The sequence below is a fragment of the Haplochromis burtoni genome, unplaced genomic scaffold, assembly GCF_018398535.1.
Source record: "Haplochromis burtoni strain Fernald_Lab_line unplaced genomic scaffold, NCSU_Asbu1 Contig_370, whole genome shotgun sequence".
Classification (NCBI taxonomy): Eukaryota; Metazoa; Chordata; class Actinopteri; order Cichliformes; family Cichlidae; genus Haplochromis; species Haplochromis burtoni.
This window is the reverse complement of record NW_024582731.1, coordinates 171082-189708: the sequence shown is the minus strand read 5'-3', so window position 1 is coordinate 189708 and position 18627 is coordinate 171082. Positions and strand designations below refer to the sequence as shown.

Sequence of the window (18627 nt, the reverse complement as noted above, 5' to 3'; positions counted from 1 at the left end):
CAAAACACCTACACAGATTAGAAGTGTGTGTGATAAATGAAGGAAATTGTGTAATGTGGAAAATGCCATTAGAAAAGCAATAAATGCAGTAATGATCTAAGAAAGTGACTACTGTGCTATTACTGCAGTGGTCAACAAACCAAGCAGCAAAATATGCTAGAATCAGCTTCCTCTTCCTCCCTCTGTCTCTTAACACTCAGCCCCCTTTCTTCATGCCAATTTTCACCTGATCATAAAAATCTATTGAATGCTTAATAAGTTCTCATATAAAAATCATAGCAGCCTGGTTAATGAGTTCTGTGCCTTTCATAAATGTATTATTTAGTGCACAGCCTGCCTGCTGTCCAACCGTGAAGTGACAGCTAGTGTTGGAACATGTTCGAATGAGTCCTGAAGGTCTTAAAGGACTTATAAATCATTCTACCCAGTATCATAGGACACGGTAGAGGTGGACTCTAGGACCTGATGTTTTAAAGCTGTTTCAGCAGAATGGGGTGAGCTACACAGGGGTGATGTTGTTTTGGCTAGCTACTGATATGTTGGCTCTGTGAAAGGCCTGAGCTGAGCGCTGAGCATTAACACGGTTTGTTCTCACAGGTGAATGGTCAGCCGAACATGAAACTTGGAGCGGGTCTGTCTCGGTCCAACCCTCCCACACAAAAACCGCCCAGCCCTCCGAGGGCAGGCAAGGGCATCTTGGGGTATGTACACAGCCTAGCACCAACACTCCCACATGTGTATCTTCTTTCCCTTACTAGTATTCACCTTGTCTTATCCTTTGTGCTTCCATGGTTTAGTATAAGTGAATGTTCTGTGTATTTATTGGAACTTGAGTATTTGTCTCAATTTTTTTTCTTAAATGTGTGAGTAGTATGGCCTCCATGGGATACAAATCCAATTTTTGGATTTGTATCCACAAAGTTGTGACGATGCGTAAAATGTAAACAAAAACAGAATGCATTTATTTGCAAATCTCATAACCCCATTTGTTTTTCTCAGTAGAACATATAAAACATAGCAGATGTTTAAACTGTGACCATTTTCTATTTCATGAAAAATATTAGCTCATTTTGGAAAAAAGTTGGGATGGGACCATGTTTACTTGTTTTCATTGTGTAGCAACCTCAACAGTCTGTAAACATCTGGGAACTGAGGAGACCAGCTGTTGTCCCATTCTTGTCTGAAAAAAGAAGATTTATTCATAACACACGTGAAAAGACCCAGGAAGACAGAGTTAACGATAAAAACGATAACAAAATAACACTGAGAACCGATAAAAACCCTGAAAACCATACATTTCACACCTGAGCCTCAACTCTCGCGGCCCGGTACCAAACGACTCACGGACCGGTACCGGTCCGAGGCCCGGGGGTTGGGGACCGCTGCTGTAAATGATGAAATACTCAAGTCTTTGTAATTTTACATTGAAGAAGATTATTTCGAAATACTAACCTCTGCCCGTCTTTTATTCCCAAGTATATTATTGACCTGTTGCCAATTAACCGAATTAGTTGGAAAATATTCCTCCTGTTTTTCCTTCTAATGCCACTAACTTGGAAAAGTAAATGATACCTTTAATGCCCCCTCACCCCCACCCCAATGTTTGGAGACATATTTAGTGATTCCATATTTTTCATGAAATGGTAAAATCTCCTTCATATGCTCCGTTGTGGATAAAATATTGGTTTGAAATTTTCAGATTGCTGCTTTCTGATTGTTTGTGGTTTTTACACAGCATCCCAATTTCAATATAAATGGACTGATAAGATAAATCTGCTCTCACAGATGTGTTGTTTTCTGAACTGATTTTGAGATAAGTCGTGTGCATGTGTGAAACTGCTGCAGATTGTGTGTGTTTGTGTCTTGTGGAAGGATGGAGCGTCCTGCTGCAAGCTTATTACAGATTTGACCCGGCAGAAGGGAATGACACACACACACACACACACGGTAAAATGCAGTGCTCAGAGGAATAACGTCATGCGTTGTGAAAGCTTGTTGTGTTCTCTCCCCTCAAACATCTAGGTCACCCAGCTGTAGCCCTCATTCTTTCTCTCTCCTTATCTTCATCTCGATTTCACTCCTTCCTCTCTTTTTTTTTAACTTTCTCATTCCTTATTCCTTATTTATTCCCGTTGTCTTACTTTCTCTTGGTCCAGCTTTCTTGAGTAAATATTGGGTCTTAAACAGTCCGCAGATGCTGTCTTCCTATCACTTTCCATGCTGCTTAGGTGTGCTGAATTAGCTAGCACAATACACATAAGTCTATATACCATAGACAATATAAAAGATGGATGTAACCACTGTTATGTTGGCTGTCAATTTTGACCCAACATTTTGAGGCTTTAGCATAAGAGTTTGGACCTTCCACCATGCTGGTACTTCTGAGCCAGAAGTTCTTGTATTTGGATTAAAATGATGGAGTGCTTACTAGCTAATTAGTAGCTAACGCTAGGCAGCATTGTGAATACAGCCAGAGACAGTGTAAAAGACGGCTGTAGCAACTATGAGATTCACATGAGCATCTTGACCTGATGTCACCCTCTTGGTATTTTGATACTTGACAACCAAGGTGTGGATGTTACCAGGAAACCACACACTACCTGGCTAACGAGTTGTCAGTCACATGTTGCTAACCAATAAGTATTTCCTGGATAATCCTACTTTCTAAACCTCTTTTGGTTGATTTCTCCATGGACTTCTATAGGACCATTAGCCTTTTTCTAACCACAGGTATCATCCGCTGGTGGCCAAAAAAAGGGATGCAGGTTTGTATTTATGTATTTACTGGCTTCACTTTTGGAAGCTACATCCATGTAAAGTCGAATTCACCAAAAGAGAACCACAAGCTTCTTGGAATGTCCAAATCAGTTACTAAGTGATAATGGTGGGTAAATTCCATGAAAATGCTCCAAAAGGCACCAACAGCAATAACAAACCTAAGAGCTCCAGGTCAGTGACTCCAGTTAGAGGAGCTAACTTACGTGCTGCTGCATTACCTTATTACAATATTTATTGCAATACTTTGATTGTCTGTGTGCAGCAGGTAGGCTGATAGGTGGCCTCATTCAGTCTGTGTTGTCTGCTGCGTTGCTTCCTATTTCCTGTAACCTGCTGATCAGCCACCTGTTGTACCATGTTGAACAGCACGGCAGGATTTTTTCCCTGCTGAAAGAGCCCTGACTAGCCAAAGATTATCACAAGATTGCAAACAACCCGTAATGCAACACAGTCTTACAATGTTGCGCTACTGCAGTCTCATTTCATAAGCAACACAGAAGTTAGGAATAGGTAGCTGTCTAGTTCTCTGTTATTTAAATAATTCTACTTTTTAAACCTAACATCCACAAGTCTGACATTTGGTGCAGTATGACAACAAATAAGATGAGAAAGTGTTTGCGTTCCCTAAGGATGAGGGAGCAGAAGCAGCTCAGCACTTGGCTGGAACTTTGAGTTGACTGGAGCTTTGGTGCACAAGCCAAATGGCTGTACACACACACACTCTAACACACACACACTCTAACACAAACGTGCGTGGAGAGACGAGGAACAAATCACAGCAGTGAGCTGGCGTAATGCTGTAATCAACAGGCCTTCTGACGACTCACACTCACATAAATAACAACCCAGACGATTCAGAGAGTTTTCACCGTCTAAGTTTGACTGTTCTTTCTTTAGCACCAGTGTTAATCGGATTGGATTAACACTGCGCGCTTTAAACTTGGTGAAATAACAGAATCCTATGCAGACAGAATATATGGGATAAATGGGAAACCCCAATAGAAAGTCCAAATAAATGGCTGTAAATCTGCTTGGAAATCATGCAGTCTTTTTCTTTGCTTACAATGATAACTGCTGGTGCATTACATGACTCATAGGTTGTTGAAATATTAGATGTAACTGTGTAATTATTCGTGAGGAGGAGTTAACCAGGTGGACACTGTGCCTGCTTTGTGTTATGTGTATGCAGTAAGTGACATTTATTGTGCTGATCCATTGCTTCACTCTGATTTTGGTCAGTTTTTGTTTTCCTCTGTTGGCGTTCACTCGTCCTTATTCTCTACATACAGCTCTGTGACGTGGGAGGAATTTTATTTCTCTAAAAATACACACTGGCCTTTGAACATGACCTTTACCGATTTTATTCTTTTTTGTTCCACAGCAGGAAGGAGGCTATAGCTAGCTCACTTGCAGAATTAAGGTGTACTTGCATATCAATACTGATGCTTTAAGTGTGCTTGTGGCTATTTAATGTTACTTACAGGAGCGATCCTTTGTCGCCAGGATCAAATTTGTCTCCCCATTAACCTTGTCTTCACCCTTACGTTTTGCATGTACAGGAAGAACTCCCCCTACAGGACACTGGAGCCTGTGCGCCCCCCTGTTGTACCCAATGATTATGTCTCCAGCCCTACCAGAAACAATATGGCAGGGGGACAGCTTCCAAGTCCGGCCCGCACCGCTACCCTCAACCATCGACCCCGAACATACAGGTAGCCGGGTCAGTGGGTAAACGTGGCCTGCCAGAATGGGATTCAGAGCTTTTCCTTTTCCCTGCTGAAATTCTTTTGCATCTCTGATAAAACTTTAAAATCACTGCTGGATTTTTTGTTGTTGTTTTTTTTTGTTTAGACATATTTTTCATTTCACCCTGCTTAAAAAGCTAAAGGAGAGATTGTTTTCTCTCTTATCCTCACGCAGTGTGTTTTAGTTCATGCTTCCATTCTTGATCATTTACAGCTGATCTAATTGGCTTGCACGGTGACGAAACATATTTCAGAACACCTGGAGAGTCATTTTTCAGTTCAAGACAAAATGTATCCTGCAGAAAACATTCCCAGCTTTTAACTTCATCAACAAAATAAAATACAGGGAGAAAGATTTCAATATCACGCTACAGCTATAGCCGTACAGCCACAAAATCAAAGAATTGGCCTTTAAAAAGTCTTGATTAAGTTCAGAAGTTTAAATCTGAACATCTAATGAAATCTGCTATAAAACGTCGCTCCAGATACTGACAAACAAATGCATATTTCATGCGGCACTGCAGAAATACAGTCTTGTACAAAAGTGGTCACGTTCCTCTAGGCCTCTGTAATCGTTCACCTGCTCTGGCTTCTCTGCTGCTGTCCAGTGTTTCCTCTGTGGATTTGCTCAGCAATCACGCTCAGGGAGTACATGCTTGTTTTGGTTCATTTCAAATACACTGTTCATTGCTAAAAGGATTTTATGTAGTTATTTTATTAACCTAATCATACGTGTTAGTGTTACTGCTGAGAGAACACAGAGGACACACAGAACTAACTTTCTGCTTACACCCTCACAGCATCAACTAACTGATTTTATTCTTTCATTCATTTTCAGCTTGTAGTTTTCTTTTGTCTCCTCTGCTGTTTATGTAGCTGTCGGTGTCCTGGATGGGAGAGAGAGGCAAATACTTTGAAAGCAGAGCTTTGAATTTTGCATTCGCAAATAAATGTTTAAGTCTTTGACAGTGTTCACATGTTAATCTCACAGACAGCATAAAAGATGGACGTAGCCACCATGTCATTACCTTTCAGGCTCCTGGTATGAAATTTCTGAGCTGAGCATTTTAGCCATCTGTGTGTTTTATACTCTTCATACTCTTCATATGTGATAAAGAGTATGACCAGTTAAGGGGTGGACCAGACTCTCACTTTCCAATAACTTTCCAATAACGTGATTGACAGGTGCGTAGCCAATGAACATAATCCTCTTTTCTGACACTTGGAAAAGTCACAAATGTTACAAAAAGAGTTTCATCATGAACTAGTCATTGAGCCACAGAGCAATAGAGATGTATGGTGGTTTTCTTGTAGATTTCTGTACAACCAGTATGCTTTCTGCAAACACAAGAGTTTCCCTCTGTAAAAAGAATGCAGGTTCACTTTTTTAGACCCAGAATTTACGTTCTTGTTATGCTGTCTGTGGTTGCTCTAAAAGGCACCCTTTGCAGTAATTGTGCAGCGCTGATGTAGCATTTTAAAAATGAATAAACAAAAGTATAGATTATTTAGAGCCCTGTTTTGTCCAATCATAGCTCTGCCTCAAACTATTCTCAAGTCCTTCCCATCCAGTCACCACCTTCAACTCAGTCACTCTAAAACTGATCAGATTGCATGTGCTGTGTTTATGGTTTCATTGCTCCTGTGATGATGTTAGCTCTCTCTCATTCTGCTGCTGTTTGCTCTGCTGTTTCTTGTCTTTGCACTTTTCTTTTCATCTTCATCAGCGAGCCATCCTCTGCCCCTGCTGCCTTTGCCTTTAATATTTGTTTGCTTTTATCTGTTGCTCTTTTTTATGCCTTTTGAAAAATCATGACTGAGTAAGCAGTCAGTCAGTGTTTCATATCCACTTTTTTTTTAATTGTTTACATTTTCTGGAGTGTAAAAATTGAGCTGGTTTTTTTTGTTGATTGTGTAATTTTGGAAAACGGTGAAATACTACACATCAAGTTTTCTTTGTCTACAAGTTCAGAGGTCTTTTTTTTTTTTGTAAACATGATATTAACAATGTTATAAAGCAAAAAAATAAGTTACTCACAGCAGAATTACTCAACAGCCTTGCTGCTCATTAAACCCAGTTCCAGGTTGTGAGGCTGAGAAATCAGCTCATATCAAATCTTTTGTTTCAGTTCATTAATTCTTATTAGCAAAGACGAGCGTGTACAAAACATCCAGTTAGAGGCTGATGCCATGTGACTCCTGTTTGCTGCTTTATTAGCGTTCGTGTTGTAAATGACTTGCCAGGCCAGACGCCGTAGTGTAAGAGGGGCTGGAAGCAAGAAAGAATAAAGTAGAAAAAATAATATGAATATGAAACTATATTGGACCTTTATTATTGGCGGGCTGATATTAGCTATTTGCATTTATAATGGCTGGAAAATTAAGAGTAATAAAAGCAGCTGCTTAGTGTAAATTATTGAGATTTAAGGTAACGCTTTGGCCCCACAACAGCTGATTTGGAACTGAACAGAGACCAAAAAAAACTATGTAAAAAATGGTAATTGAAAAATGACTAAAAATAAATAATGTAAATATGATTCCTGTCCTTTATTCCTTTCTGGCTCATTTGTGACCGTATCACAGGCCAGACTTTGGAAATCACTCATCTAGACGATGTGTTTCCTGCATTCACTGCTGAGCCAAATGTAGGCTTGCTGCAGGCCATGTGTGCCCAGCTGCCATCGTGTAGGAGACAGCTCAACTCCTTTTTATCTGTGTAGTGTCAATTTTTTCTCTCATCAAAAGCTGATTTCATTTCAAAGTTGAAACTGTTTTGTTTCAGCATTGTTGAAGCATTTTGATAGGATGTAACTTCAATCCTGAGAATCCTGGTAATATGACTTTTGGTCATTTTAATTGTGACCCAGGAACCATTCATCAGTAATACTGAGGTTTTTGTCCTGTCTCTTCTCTTTGCCTTCACCCCCCAACTTGTCACTTGGCTGCCCCTCCCTGGGCCGGGTTCAGCCAGAGCTTTCTTCCTGTTAAAAGGGAGTCTTTTTTTTCCTTCCCGCTGTCGCCAAATGCTTGCTCATAGGTCTGATAGTTGGGGTGTTAATTTTATAATGGAAATTATACCTTAAACAGAAACCTGAATGTTTGTAGGGCTTTCCACACAGAGAGAGCAATGTCCTATCACACAGTTTACACCAATACATTTTTAAAGACATACTTGGTGTACATTTGCTATAGTCTCTCCTTATAGGTTGTCTTTAAGTGTAGCCAAAATTAGTGGGGGGGGGTTATGACTTTCATGAGCCAAGTCAAAGAGCTTTATGACCTGTTTGAGAAATTGCTGTTTCGTTTCCATGCTAGATAATCTTATCCTATTGGTCACAGAACCTAGTACTGGTGGTGAGGTGGGACATTTGACATTCATTTCAATGCTTTTTCAGCTTGAATGCTTTTATCAGAGGAGTCATGAAATAAAGGTTTGATAGGAGATTACTTGGCCTTGCAGCTCAGTAATTCTGGTATTTTACCCATTTCTAACTGAATCCAAGGTGGAACACATCCCTATGCAGGACCCTGACTTCCCCCACTCTGTGTGTGTGTGTGTGTGTGTGTGTGTGTGTGTGTGTGTGTGTGTGTGTGTGTGTGTGTGTGTGTGTGCAGTGGTAGCAGTGGAGGCAGCCATCCCAGCAGCAGCAGTCGGAGCAGCAGTAGAGAGAACAGCGGCAGCGGCAGCGTGGGCATTCCCATCGCTGTGCCCACACCCTCCCCACCCTCCACATTCCCGGGTAACACACAGAGATATACACATCTGTGCTACACACCTGCCCACCATTCCTCCAATTCTAACTGGACTCTTTGTACTATTAAGATTTTATATTTTAAAATCCTTCTAAAGTTATAAACTATATAAACAGCTTAATTTTTGTGTGTAATTTCTGCGCTTGAAATTCAGCTCCCCCTGCTGTTTGTGCTTTGTCACTCACTCCCTCCTCTAACCTTATTTCCTAACTCCTTCCTCCTTTCCATCCTTCCTTTTCTTCTGCCTGAAGTTTCCCCGACTGCCGGACCTGCTAGCTCATCCTCTACCGCCCCTAACTCTTCCCCTTCCCCGTCCCCAACTCCTTCCTCTTTCTCCTCCTCCTCCTCCACCACAACCTTAACACAACCCAACGCACCTCTGCCGCCGAGCTCACCTTCTCAACATGCCAACTCACCTTCCCAAGCAAACTCGCAAGCGAATGCGCCAAACGCCGGCACCTCCTCCCCCTCTAAATCTTCCCCAAGCACATCCGAAGTCCAATCGGAGCTGCTTCCCCCTGCCCCTCCCCCTCCACTTTCCTCCTCCTCCTCTTCTTCATCACCCACTGAAGGTGAGTTTTCAGGGACACCTCTGCTCTCCAAACATCACCAAGTCCTCCTTTTTTCTCTCTGTTTCTGTGGATTTTATCCCCACCCCGGGGAGCTAATCTTTAACTCTTTCCTTCATGTTTAACACAGAAAATTAAAATGGAATTGAATCACTGATTGATTGATTAAGAAAATATGAGTTTATAACGTTGCCCCTCTTTGCTGGTCAGGCCCTATCGTCCCTCAGTTCTACAGTATGAACCGGCCTCAGCCTCGACAGCAAACCCCACAGGTGGGGGGGTCACTGCCTTACCGCCGCCCCCCATCGGTGACCGGTCAGCCAATTACAACCCAGAATCAGGTCAATGGCGGTCCCTACTACAACCAGAGCCCAGGTATGCAGTATAAAAGCAGCCACCAGTCACTCCACTCCCACATTGAGAAAGTTTGGTAAAAGTTTTGTCTTTTGTGCTTGCAGCCTCTCCCCCGCCCCCCTCCCTGCTCCAGTTCACCCCTCAGCTTCCTCTGATGGGGTTTGTAGCTCGAGTTCAGGAGTCCAGTGAGTATTAATCTGGATTCTTTTTCAGTAATTTATCAGAGAAATGTTTCTGCACATCATTTTTCTTTTGAACATCTGTGTGTCAAAACGGATGACATCATCAGCTTTTAAGCCCAGATTCAGTTCAGCTTGTATAAAGTATCCCCAACCTCCAGTTTCAGACGCCCCCCCTCCTTCGCAGCCTGCCACTGAGAACCAAGTAGCGCACGAGGAGGCCCTGCCCACTCCTCAGCCAGCTGAGGATGGGCATGAAGAGGAGGACTCAGCAGTAGTGGAGTATAACGACCCGTATGCTGAAGAAGACCCACCGTGGGCCCCCAGGAACTACTTAGAGAAAGGTACACCACAGAAATACACAGAGGCAACAAAGTACTTGCAGTTTGCATTGTTTATGAGGTTGTGTTAGATCACTCCATCAGTGTTCCTTGAATTAGTTGCTCATATATGTAGCCTTAAACTGTGTCTCCGGGTAGAATAACACAACTTGGATTTAAGGTTGTCTACCCGGAAAACCTAATTCCCAAAGTTCCCCCAAAATTCTTAAGTCAGGCATTGATGTCTTTTATACTCATTAATTGCTTTGGATATTATTGGATTAGTTGTTGCATTAGTCACAGGGGTGAGCAGTTTTTTAGTTTCCATTTGTGCGTAAAAACTGAAATGCATGCAATTACATTTACTGCACTGCTTCTGGTGAAATGACTGAACCTTCTGCTGTTTAGTAATCATATTTTGGTGTGTTTGTCGCCCTCCAGTGGTGGCCATCTATGACTACATGGCCGACAAGGAGGACGAGCTGTCGTTCCAAGAAGGAGCGATCATATACGTCATCAAGAAGAACGAGGACGGGTGGTTTGAAGGAGTGATGAACTCGACCACCGGTCTCTTCCCTGGAAACTACGTAGAGTCCATCATGCACTACGCTGACTGAGCCAAACGTGTCTGTAATCACAGCTGCAGTCAAGAACTAGAAGGGAAAATGTGACCCTGTTCCACGTTGCCATTTGTCTCCTTAAATTCACACTAATTGGTCACAAGAAAGTCAGAGCTTGTGAAAACAAAACAACCACTTAATCAATAACAGGCTTTACCTTAGTGCTTTAGGACTAAGAGGGGTTTCAGGTGTGAGATATTCATTTAAAAACACCTGAGACCTGTCTACCTGCAAGTAAAAAGTCAGTAAAGTTCTTTGGGTATCTTCTTTTCAACCCCGTGTAATTCAAAGAAATTATGAAATGCGGTGCTTTCCAGCCACACAACAGCTCTGTTTCTCTGAAGAATGACTACACACATTTTAGAAAAGAACGTTTAACCTGATGGTACAGGTGTTGCCACACATTCAGGGTGTGTCTCGGTCATACAAATGTGTGTATGCTGCAGAAGTGATAATTGTCCTAATAATCTAAGTCCTACTAATCAAAAGAAATGACTGCACCCAGAAGATCAAGACATGAGTAGGACACATTTGATTTGATTTTTTTAATCACAAGAAATTGATTTTAAGATGTTGACATAAGAAATTTGTTCTCTTGCAACACATGTTGTGTGGAACTTTTTTCCATTTCTCATACAGATGTGAAACCATTTAGTATGTAAGTGTGGTTAAATGTTATAAATCATAGACATGATCACAGCAGAGTGATTCTTATAATAGTAGAGCTGAAAATCTAGACATAAGCCAGTGATGTTGATTCAAATGGACACTGTAGTGTGGAACTGTTAAAGCTAATCCTGCGTGACTTTTGATGGTGCCAATCTCCAAAAAAAAAAAAAAAAACAATCCTAAGAGCCTTATGAGGTGAAAGAAGGAGTTCTCTGAGGGAGGAGTCTTGGAGATAAACTTGAGATGAAGGAAACGATAAAAGAAAACACTACAGGTCAGAAAGGTTTTTATGTTAAACAAAGCGAACAGCACAAAGATCTTCAGTGACACTAAATTCAGTGAAGTTGTGTGAGTGACCTTTTTGCAAGTTGATTGGATGCCATCCTGCTCTCTTCATGGACAGTATTCAGTGAAAACTGAGCTTCTGTCCTCATAGAAAGTTCCTTTAACGTCACACCACATCCTGCTGTGATGTGACGTCTGCAAGTGGAACTGTGTGTTTTCCAGTAGCTGAAGTTTTCTTGTTAGTTCTGTGTTGAATGAAGCTGCAAAGGCAGTTCTGGCTGATATAAATGTATGTGTGTAACTAAACTAACATTTTATCTAATCCACAAGAGATCTGATCAATCGCCAAGGTCAGACCAGACAGCAGAACTAAGCTCTCCTGTGTCCGACCTCATCGTGGGTTTGTTGTCGTGTAGTAAAGTGGACCTGATCTAATCGCCAGGAGGAGATTCTGGAGCTGTTATCAGTTTTGTTTTGTTTTTTTTTGTTTGTTGTTGTTTAAGTTTACAGTGTGTTTGCTTGCATGCCTGATATATAATAGACATTTTTATTCGCCATATTCTGTTTTTTCTTTTTTCTTTTCCTGTAGTTTCACCAGCTTGCTTTATGATGTCTGTTTGACCGGCTGGAGGTTGTGATGTTTCTGTGCAGTTTTTGCTTGTAATAGCCCTTTAACTGAAGCCCTGTGTGCTTGGACGTAAGACCGACTCTCAGAAAAAGGTGGATATTTTTGTGCCATATGTGTGTGTGAAGAGTTGTGTGCACGTGTGTGTGAGAACCAGTAAGAACCAAATGTTCCCTTGTTGACTGAAGTGACTTTGGACCTGAAAACAGTGTGTCCTTAATGTACAGTGTAACTTAAGAGGTGTTTTACCACAGAAACCAGAGTATGCCAAATTAAACAACAAATAGGATGAGAAACAGTTTTCCCCTATAGATGTTTGAGTTGAAGGAAAAAAAAGTTTTTTTTTCTTGATGCTCTTAAGGTAAAGATTCTCTCTTGTGTAGCTGCAAATAATTATTTTAATACCTATATACCAAGCTGACATTTTCAGATAACAATAATTGTATTTATTCATATATCCATGTACTTTCAAGTTTAAGTGCAAAGTGTTGTCCAAATTAAAATGAATACAAATCATCAGAAATTTACACACTTCTCTGTAGGAGCACAAAAAGAACAGAAGGTGTAGTGTGAAGCAGCACACAACCCTCTTTGAAAAGGTAAAAAAAACAAAAAAAACCTAGTGTAAGTTCATATGTGAACACAACGGTCGCCAGCCTTCAGACAGAATGTCTTTAATGTAGACAGCAAATCGTTTGAGCTGCTGCAAACTTTGGCTCACTCTGGTTTTTGTTTAGCCTGCAATATCCCTTTAAAGTGTGGACTAAAATGAGATGAACTGTGAAATGTTATGGACAGCTCCTCCAAGGCCTTTAAAAAAAGAAAGAAAAGAAAATCAAGAATCTGTTTCATTGCCCTCAGTGCAGACATTGACCTCTAAACAGGACAAGTCTGGGTTGAGATTCACAAAATATTTTAAAATTAACCCCCCCCCCCCTGGCAAGACTCTCCTATGATAGTAATAATTTCATTAAACGTGGCCACAAGAGAAAGTAAGACACCCTACAATCAGCTGAAAAATTCTGGCACACGCACCCTACTGAATTGCACTTCATCACCTTTGAGTTTCTTATAGGACCTTTGGTTTCTCTTTAGACCATCGCTTTCATTTCATTTCTCCCATCTCATTCTTCGGGATCTACCTGAAAGAACAGGCCTCAGGAGAAGCCTTCTCCTTTCCAAAGTGAACATGACTGAAAGCACAATGTTCTTTAAGTGAAAATACTAAATAAATGTCTTAACAATAAGCATGTACTACTGTTGTGTATTTATCATATATAATATATATATATATATATATATATATATATATATATATATGATATATATATATATATATAATATGATAGATATAGATATAGATATAGATATAGATATAGATATATATACAAACCTGCTTAAAGGTGTTTAAAAAAAAAAAACCCGCAATGAAAGAACACTTTTAAGAGTGCATCGACAATGGTCATTTTATTTCGACAGGACAAAACGCCGGAAATGATAACGCGAGGACTGATCGGTAAAGGAAGAAGCTCTTTATCTAGTCAAACCACTATTTTATGGTCAGCTGTAGCTTTAAAAGTGACTTTTATTGGATGACACCTCACGCTTTTCGAGTCTAAAATTGCTGCTTTCCTATAGATTACTTAAACGAGTTTATTTTAAGGGGGAAGTGAAACGCCACTGTACGAAACTACATTACCCGTAATGCAGCTCGGTATGACCGACGTACTGTCGTGAATTTAAACTGCTAATACGTCGGTCACCGACTCTCAACAGTCGTGAAAACACCTGGACAAACTTGGATGTTTCTATCGGTTAATATTTTGTTAGTTTTTGTAAGACTGTTATGCAGTTTCAGCACCGGGCAGAGTGGAGTTTGTGGGGCGGATTATTCGACTGTGAAAATGCTGCTTCATGTCAGTTAGCGCCGCAATGCTAGTTAAGCTAACTTTTTGCTAACAACTCGTTTGATCATTTTCATTCTGTAGCTTTTCAGATTTGCTCGTCAAATATGAATTAAACGCACCCGGTTCGTTGCGAGGATGCTGTATTTGCTATATTAGCTATTTAAACAAACAAAAAAATAGTCTTATAACGGTTCCGCCCAAGCAGAAAAGATTCAGTTGAGGAAACCATGACACTCGCTCCGAAGGAACTGTCCAACCTACTGAGCATCATCTCGGAAGAGGCTTGCACCAACTCCTTCGAAAGCCTCTCCACTCACTTTCATCATTACTTCGGGAAAGCGGAGCACTTCAGGGTCGGCTCGGTGTTGGTGATGCTTCTGCAGCAACCGGACCTACTGCCCAGCTCCCCGCAGCGGCTCATCGCCCTCTACCTGCTGTGGGAGATGTACCGCACCGAGCCACTGGCCGCTAACCCTTTCGCCGCTGTTTTCGCGCACCTGCTGAACCCCGCACCTGCCGGAGAGGAGCAGGAGAAGGTGCTGTCCGGTAGGTCTCCGTGTGAAAACGCTTTTTCCTGACTTTGTTTATGTCACCGAGAAAGAAATCAACCAGGCCTAAACGAGCAGGACATATAGCAGCAGTGAATAAGCTTTGATACAAAGTTGAGGTTTTCTCTGAAGCTAAACTCAATATTTGAGGGTTGTGCTTTTTTTTTTTTTTTTTAATATATTAAGAGTATGAGTCTTCGTGTTGTAACAGTGATGACCAATCAAGATTTTTGGCATCTTATACTCTAGACACAAACGAGTGATGTCTCTGTGGCACATGATTGTGTTTTGAAGGACCACAGCCTTATGTAATGTTGTCCCTATCTGTTTGTCTGAAATGAGAAGCAGTCTGTTTCTCATTTCAGACAAACTTGTTCAGTTCAGTTAAACATTTGCCCTCAGATCTTGCTGCCAGTGCAACACTAGGTTACACTGGCAGTCTCAGTGTGACTGTGTAACACGATGAATGAGGGCATCAGGGATTATGAAGTGTATGAAGTCTCCTGTGTTTGGTGTCCAGGCTTCCTGCCTCCCATCACCCAACCTGAGAAGTTCTTCCTGTCCCAACTGATGTTGGCACCTCCCAGGGATCTCTTCAAAAAGACACCCAGACAGGTGTCCTGCATGGATGTTGGCAACATGCCCCAGTCTGTAGACATCAGTGGGTTGCAGCTAGCGTTGGCAGGTCAGTACCCACTCACCCAGACTGAAAGACTAGGTGTGACTGGTCAAAACTGTCACTTGTTTATACTGGTTTGTTTTAAAAGGCAATTTTTTTTCTTCTTTAATCTCTTTGCAGAGATTACTTTGTTTACTTTGCACTTTGTTTCTTTTATGTTTTAATTCACTGTTTCTGTCTCTTTGTTGTTTAGAGCGTCAGTCAGAGTTGCCCACTCAGAGTAAGGCCAGTTTCCCAAGCATTCTCAATGATCCAGACCCAGACTCATCCAACTCAGGATTCGACAGCTCTGTGGCCAACCAGATCATCGAGTCTCTGGTCACAGGCCCACGCCCTCCCCTGGAAAGTAAGTGTTATTGATGATTTGTTTGTTCATTTTTCAAAAAGGCTTTTGTTATGCAGAAAACCAAGAACATTAAAAGCAGGTCACCTCAGTGTGTGTGTGTGTGTGTGTGTGTAACATGAAAAGAGTATGTCTTATCATCATGGGTCTCATCACTAAAAAAAAAGTTCGGCTGGTTATTCACTTCTAGCTTACAAGTCAGGAGCTGTGTGAATTAGGAGATCACAGATGAAAAACAAGTGAACGTTTTGCTTTGCTGGCAGTTTTGTGGGTTTTCAGCTGTCAAGTGCACATCTGACTTATGTTCATCCATAAGTCAGATGAAGCAGCATGGTCACACAAGAACCTGAGTAGTTTCACTAGTGTGTGCATCAGAGCTTCAGCTCTCTGCCGTGGTGTCCCAATATTACAGTTCATTGCTGTTCATATCCTGAGACACAATGCTTGGCTCTCTGAACACGAGATCACCTTTTAAAGCTGGCACACATGTAGCCATGGTTACTAGAGTAGACCGCCACCCATGAATAAAGCTACGTCTGAAACGGAACAGGATTATCACAAGTGTTTCAATATCGTTGTTTAATCCTCAGGTCACTTCCGCCCTGAGTTCATCCGGCCGCCGCCTCCTCTCCATGTGTGTGAGGACGAGCTGGCGTGGCTGAACCCCACCGAGCCAGATCACAGCATCCAGTGGGATCGCTCCATGTGTGTGAAGAACAGCACCGGCGTGGAGATCAAACGCATCATGTCCAAGGCCTTCAAGAGCCCGCTGTCTGCACAGCAGCAATCACAGGTGGGTCAGCCATTTAATGCTTCTCTTAAAGTCAGGCACTGCAATTCTATTTAAACTGAAACTATGGTGCTGCCACCAGCTGCCTTTGGAGTGCAACCAGATAAACCCAGAGAGGAATTTCAGGGTTAAAGTTGCTACTTCACAAAAGGAGAAAAGCACAAGACAAATATATTAAGACAAGACATTGAACCATGGTTTGAAAAGAGTCAGAATGTGAAATCAACAGCAATAAAATGGAATGATGTGGATTAATCAGAGGATAAAAATGGTAGTTTACAGCTGATTGATAGTGGGAGTTTATTTCTGTTTCTCCAGACACTGGAGGACAGTATGCATCTTTATACAAGATGGTGATTATTTATAATTAACCACATCCAAACTTAACTTCTTTTGTCTTACCATCACTCCCAGACCCAGAGAGATTCATTATACAGTCTGTTGTTACCGAGGATTAGCTCTGTGAACTAGCAATCTGTCCAGAGCATACCTCGCTTCTGACCCCAGGACAGCTGGGTTAGGCTCCAGCACCCCGTTGACCCTGAATTATCAAGAGAGGGTTTACAAGAGAAAGCATAAAATCTTTGTTTCCAGATGTGGAGCCAGTAATGGTTTAAACTTTTAATATTATTACATAATCAGAGGTAATATATTTATCATTTGTAGTTTTTTCCTCCTTCAGTGTATTTGAAATGCAGCGTGTAAAACTTTGCTTGTCAGTAACTCCCTGCATGCTCTGTCACTGCAGCTGCTGGCTGAGCTGGAGAAGGACCCGAAGCTGGTTTACCACATCGGTCTGTCTCCGGTGAAGCTGCCTGACCTGGTTGAGAACAACCCGCTGGTGGCCATCGAGATGCTGCTAAAGCTGATGCAGAGCAGCCAGATCACAGAATATTTCTCAGTGCTGGTCAACATGGACATGTCGCTGCACTCCATGGAGGTCGTCAACAGGTGGGGCACAGAGCCGTGGAGCTGCTTACAGAAAAAGGCCAAATGTGTGATCTGAAAAAAAAAAAGACAAAACAACCAAAGCCAGGACAATGATCAGAACACTGATGTCAGTGTGCTGAGGTTTGAAAAGTCAAACTAAAAATAAAGTTTTGTTTGTTTGTTTTTTTTAATCCGGTCTTCAAAAGATTTTCGAGGTTTTGTGGGGTTTGTGTCACTGGTTACTTTTTAATCTGCGCTATGTGTGACTCGAGTAAAGCGGCCTCTCGTCAGTAAGCCCAGTTCTAGTCTCTAAACTAAACTCGGCTCACGCTATGACTCATTCAGAAGCTGACTGATTAAACTGGGTCTGTTTTAAGAGGTGTTAAAAGTTTCATTGTCAAAAGTGGAAATGTCACTCTTTGGGGGGTTTTTTTTGTCCGCAGGTTGACCACAGCTGTGGATTTGCCTCCTGAGTTTATCCACCTCTACATCTCTAACTGCATCTCCACCTGTGAGCAAATCAAAGACAAATACATGCAGGTAGAGTACAACACTCAATATAGTGATGCTTCTTCATATTTAATCATAATCCTTGAATAAAAAAATCCATAAAAGAACAAAGAACTCAAGTTTTGGAGCAGAAAGTCTGTATGTTGAACACACAGACCCCTGCTAATAAGTACTAAATAACAGACTAATAAAACAGTAGAATGACTTGAGGACACAGACTATAGCTCAGACTTGTTGACAGGGCTGTACCGCACAGCTCACCCCACTCTGAATGAGAATCTTCTGAACTGGTTCAATGTGTTTTCCAGTAAATTGGAGACCATGCTTTGTGTGGTGTTATTAGGTATTAATCACACTTTCTTTCTTCCAGAATCGTCTGGTCCGTCTGGTCTGTGTCTTCCTGCAGTCGCTCATCCGGAACAAGATTATCAATGTTCAGGACCTCTTCATCGAGGTTCAGGCTTTCTGCATCGAGTTCAGCCGCATCCGCGAGGCCGCCGGCCTCTTCCGCCTCCTCAAGACTCTGGACACTGGAGAAAACCCCACCGAGGCCAAACCTGCCAAATAATACTCGTCATAGGTGCTACACGGGCGGGACTGAAGCAGCGGCTAAACGAGGACGGTTTGCTCTAATGCACACTCGTAGTGTCCCTGTACATCACAGAAGGAGAAGACTATGCAGCTCAGAGGAAATACTGTAAATATGTTATGAAGTCGTTCAAATTTGAGTCATTTCTCTATATGCTCATCTTCTACAGTCCAGGTCTGCCTGAAGGACAGCAGCATTTCCTTTTTTCCCAGTGCTCTCCCCTTTGAAAAATGAAACCTCCTGAGTTTGTTTCATTAAAGAGATCGTTTATTTGACTCGGTGTAGTTGTATTTTTGGATTGTTACATTTCTCTTGTCACTCACATCCCCCTGTGCCGCCTGCCTGCCATGGTGAGTACTTGAATGGCTGTGACACTCGAATCTTTTTTATACAGGCGGACACAGTATTTCCTGTAGACAGTTTAAAGACTCTAA

General features: G+C 41.7%; 2 protein-coding genes across 6 annotated transcripts in view; both read left to right on the top strand.

Annotated features, from left to right (window-relative positions):
• LOC102297457 (abl interactor 2) overlaps window positions 1-13144 on the top strand; it is a 33538-nt gene extending 20394 nt beyond the window's left edge. For 2 of the 5 annotated variants that reach the window (XM_042228953.1, XM_042228951.1), the window contains 8 exons: window positions 598-701; window positions 4338-4490; window positions 8139-8263; window positions 8528-8848; window positions 9056-9220; window positions 9304-9384; window positions 9540-9722; window positions 10140-13144. In XM_042228953.1, the coding sequence (XP_042084887.1) occupies window positions 598-701; window positions 4338-4490; window positions 8139-8263; window positions 8528-8848; window positions 9056-9220; window positions 9304-9384; window positions 9540-9722; window positions 10140-10315 (1308 nt within the window). In that variant the 3' untranslated portion in view covers window positions 10316-13144. The remainder of the gene's footprint in view (window positions 1-597; window positions 702-4337; window positions 4491-8138; window positions 8264-8527; window positions 8849-9055; window positions 9221-9303; window positions 9385-9539; window positions 9723-10139) is intronic. The other 3 variants (XM_042228956.1, XM_042228955.1, XM_042228954.1) reach the window with 2 other exon arrangements.
• Window positions 13145-13382: 238 nt separating this feature from the next.
• On the top strand, window positions 13383-18468 carry cnot11 (CCR4-NOT transcription complex, subunit 11). Its single transcript, XM_005943434.3, has 7 exons — window positions 13383-14350; window positions 14873-15037; window positions 15225-15377; window positions 15965-16167; window positions 16913-17115; window positions 17538-17634; window positions 17975-18468. Exons 1-7 carry the CDS (start codon window positions 14032-14034, stop codon window positions 18170-18172), a joined length of 1338 nt encoding a protein of 445 aa, XP_005943496.1. The 5' UTR covers window positions 13383-14031; the 3' UTR covers window positions 18173-18468.
• Window positions 18469-18627: the final 159 nt, after the last annotated feature.

Excerpts from the sequence above, each read along its gene's own strand:
- cnot11 (XM_005943434.3), top strand. The coding sequence starts at position 14,032 with ATGACACTCGCTCCGAAGGAACTGTCCAACCTACTGAGCATCATCTCG. Across the intron at positions 14,351-14,872 it reads GCAGGAGAAGGTGCTGTCCG|GCTTCCTGCCTCCCATCACC; the intron begins GTAGGTCTCCGT and ends TTTGGTGTCCAG. Across the intron at positions 17,635-17,974 it reads TCAAAGACAAATACATGCAG|AATCGTCTGGTCCGTCTGGT; the intron begins GTAGAGTACAAC and ends TCTTTCTTCCAG.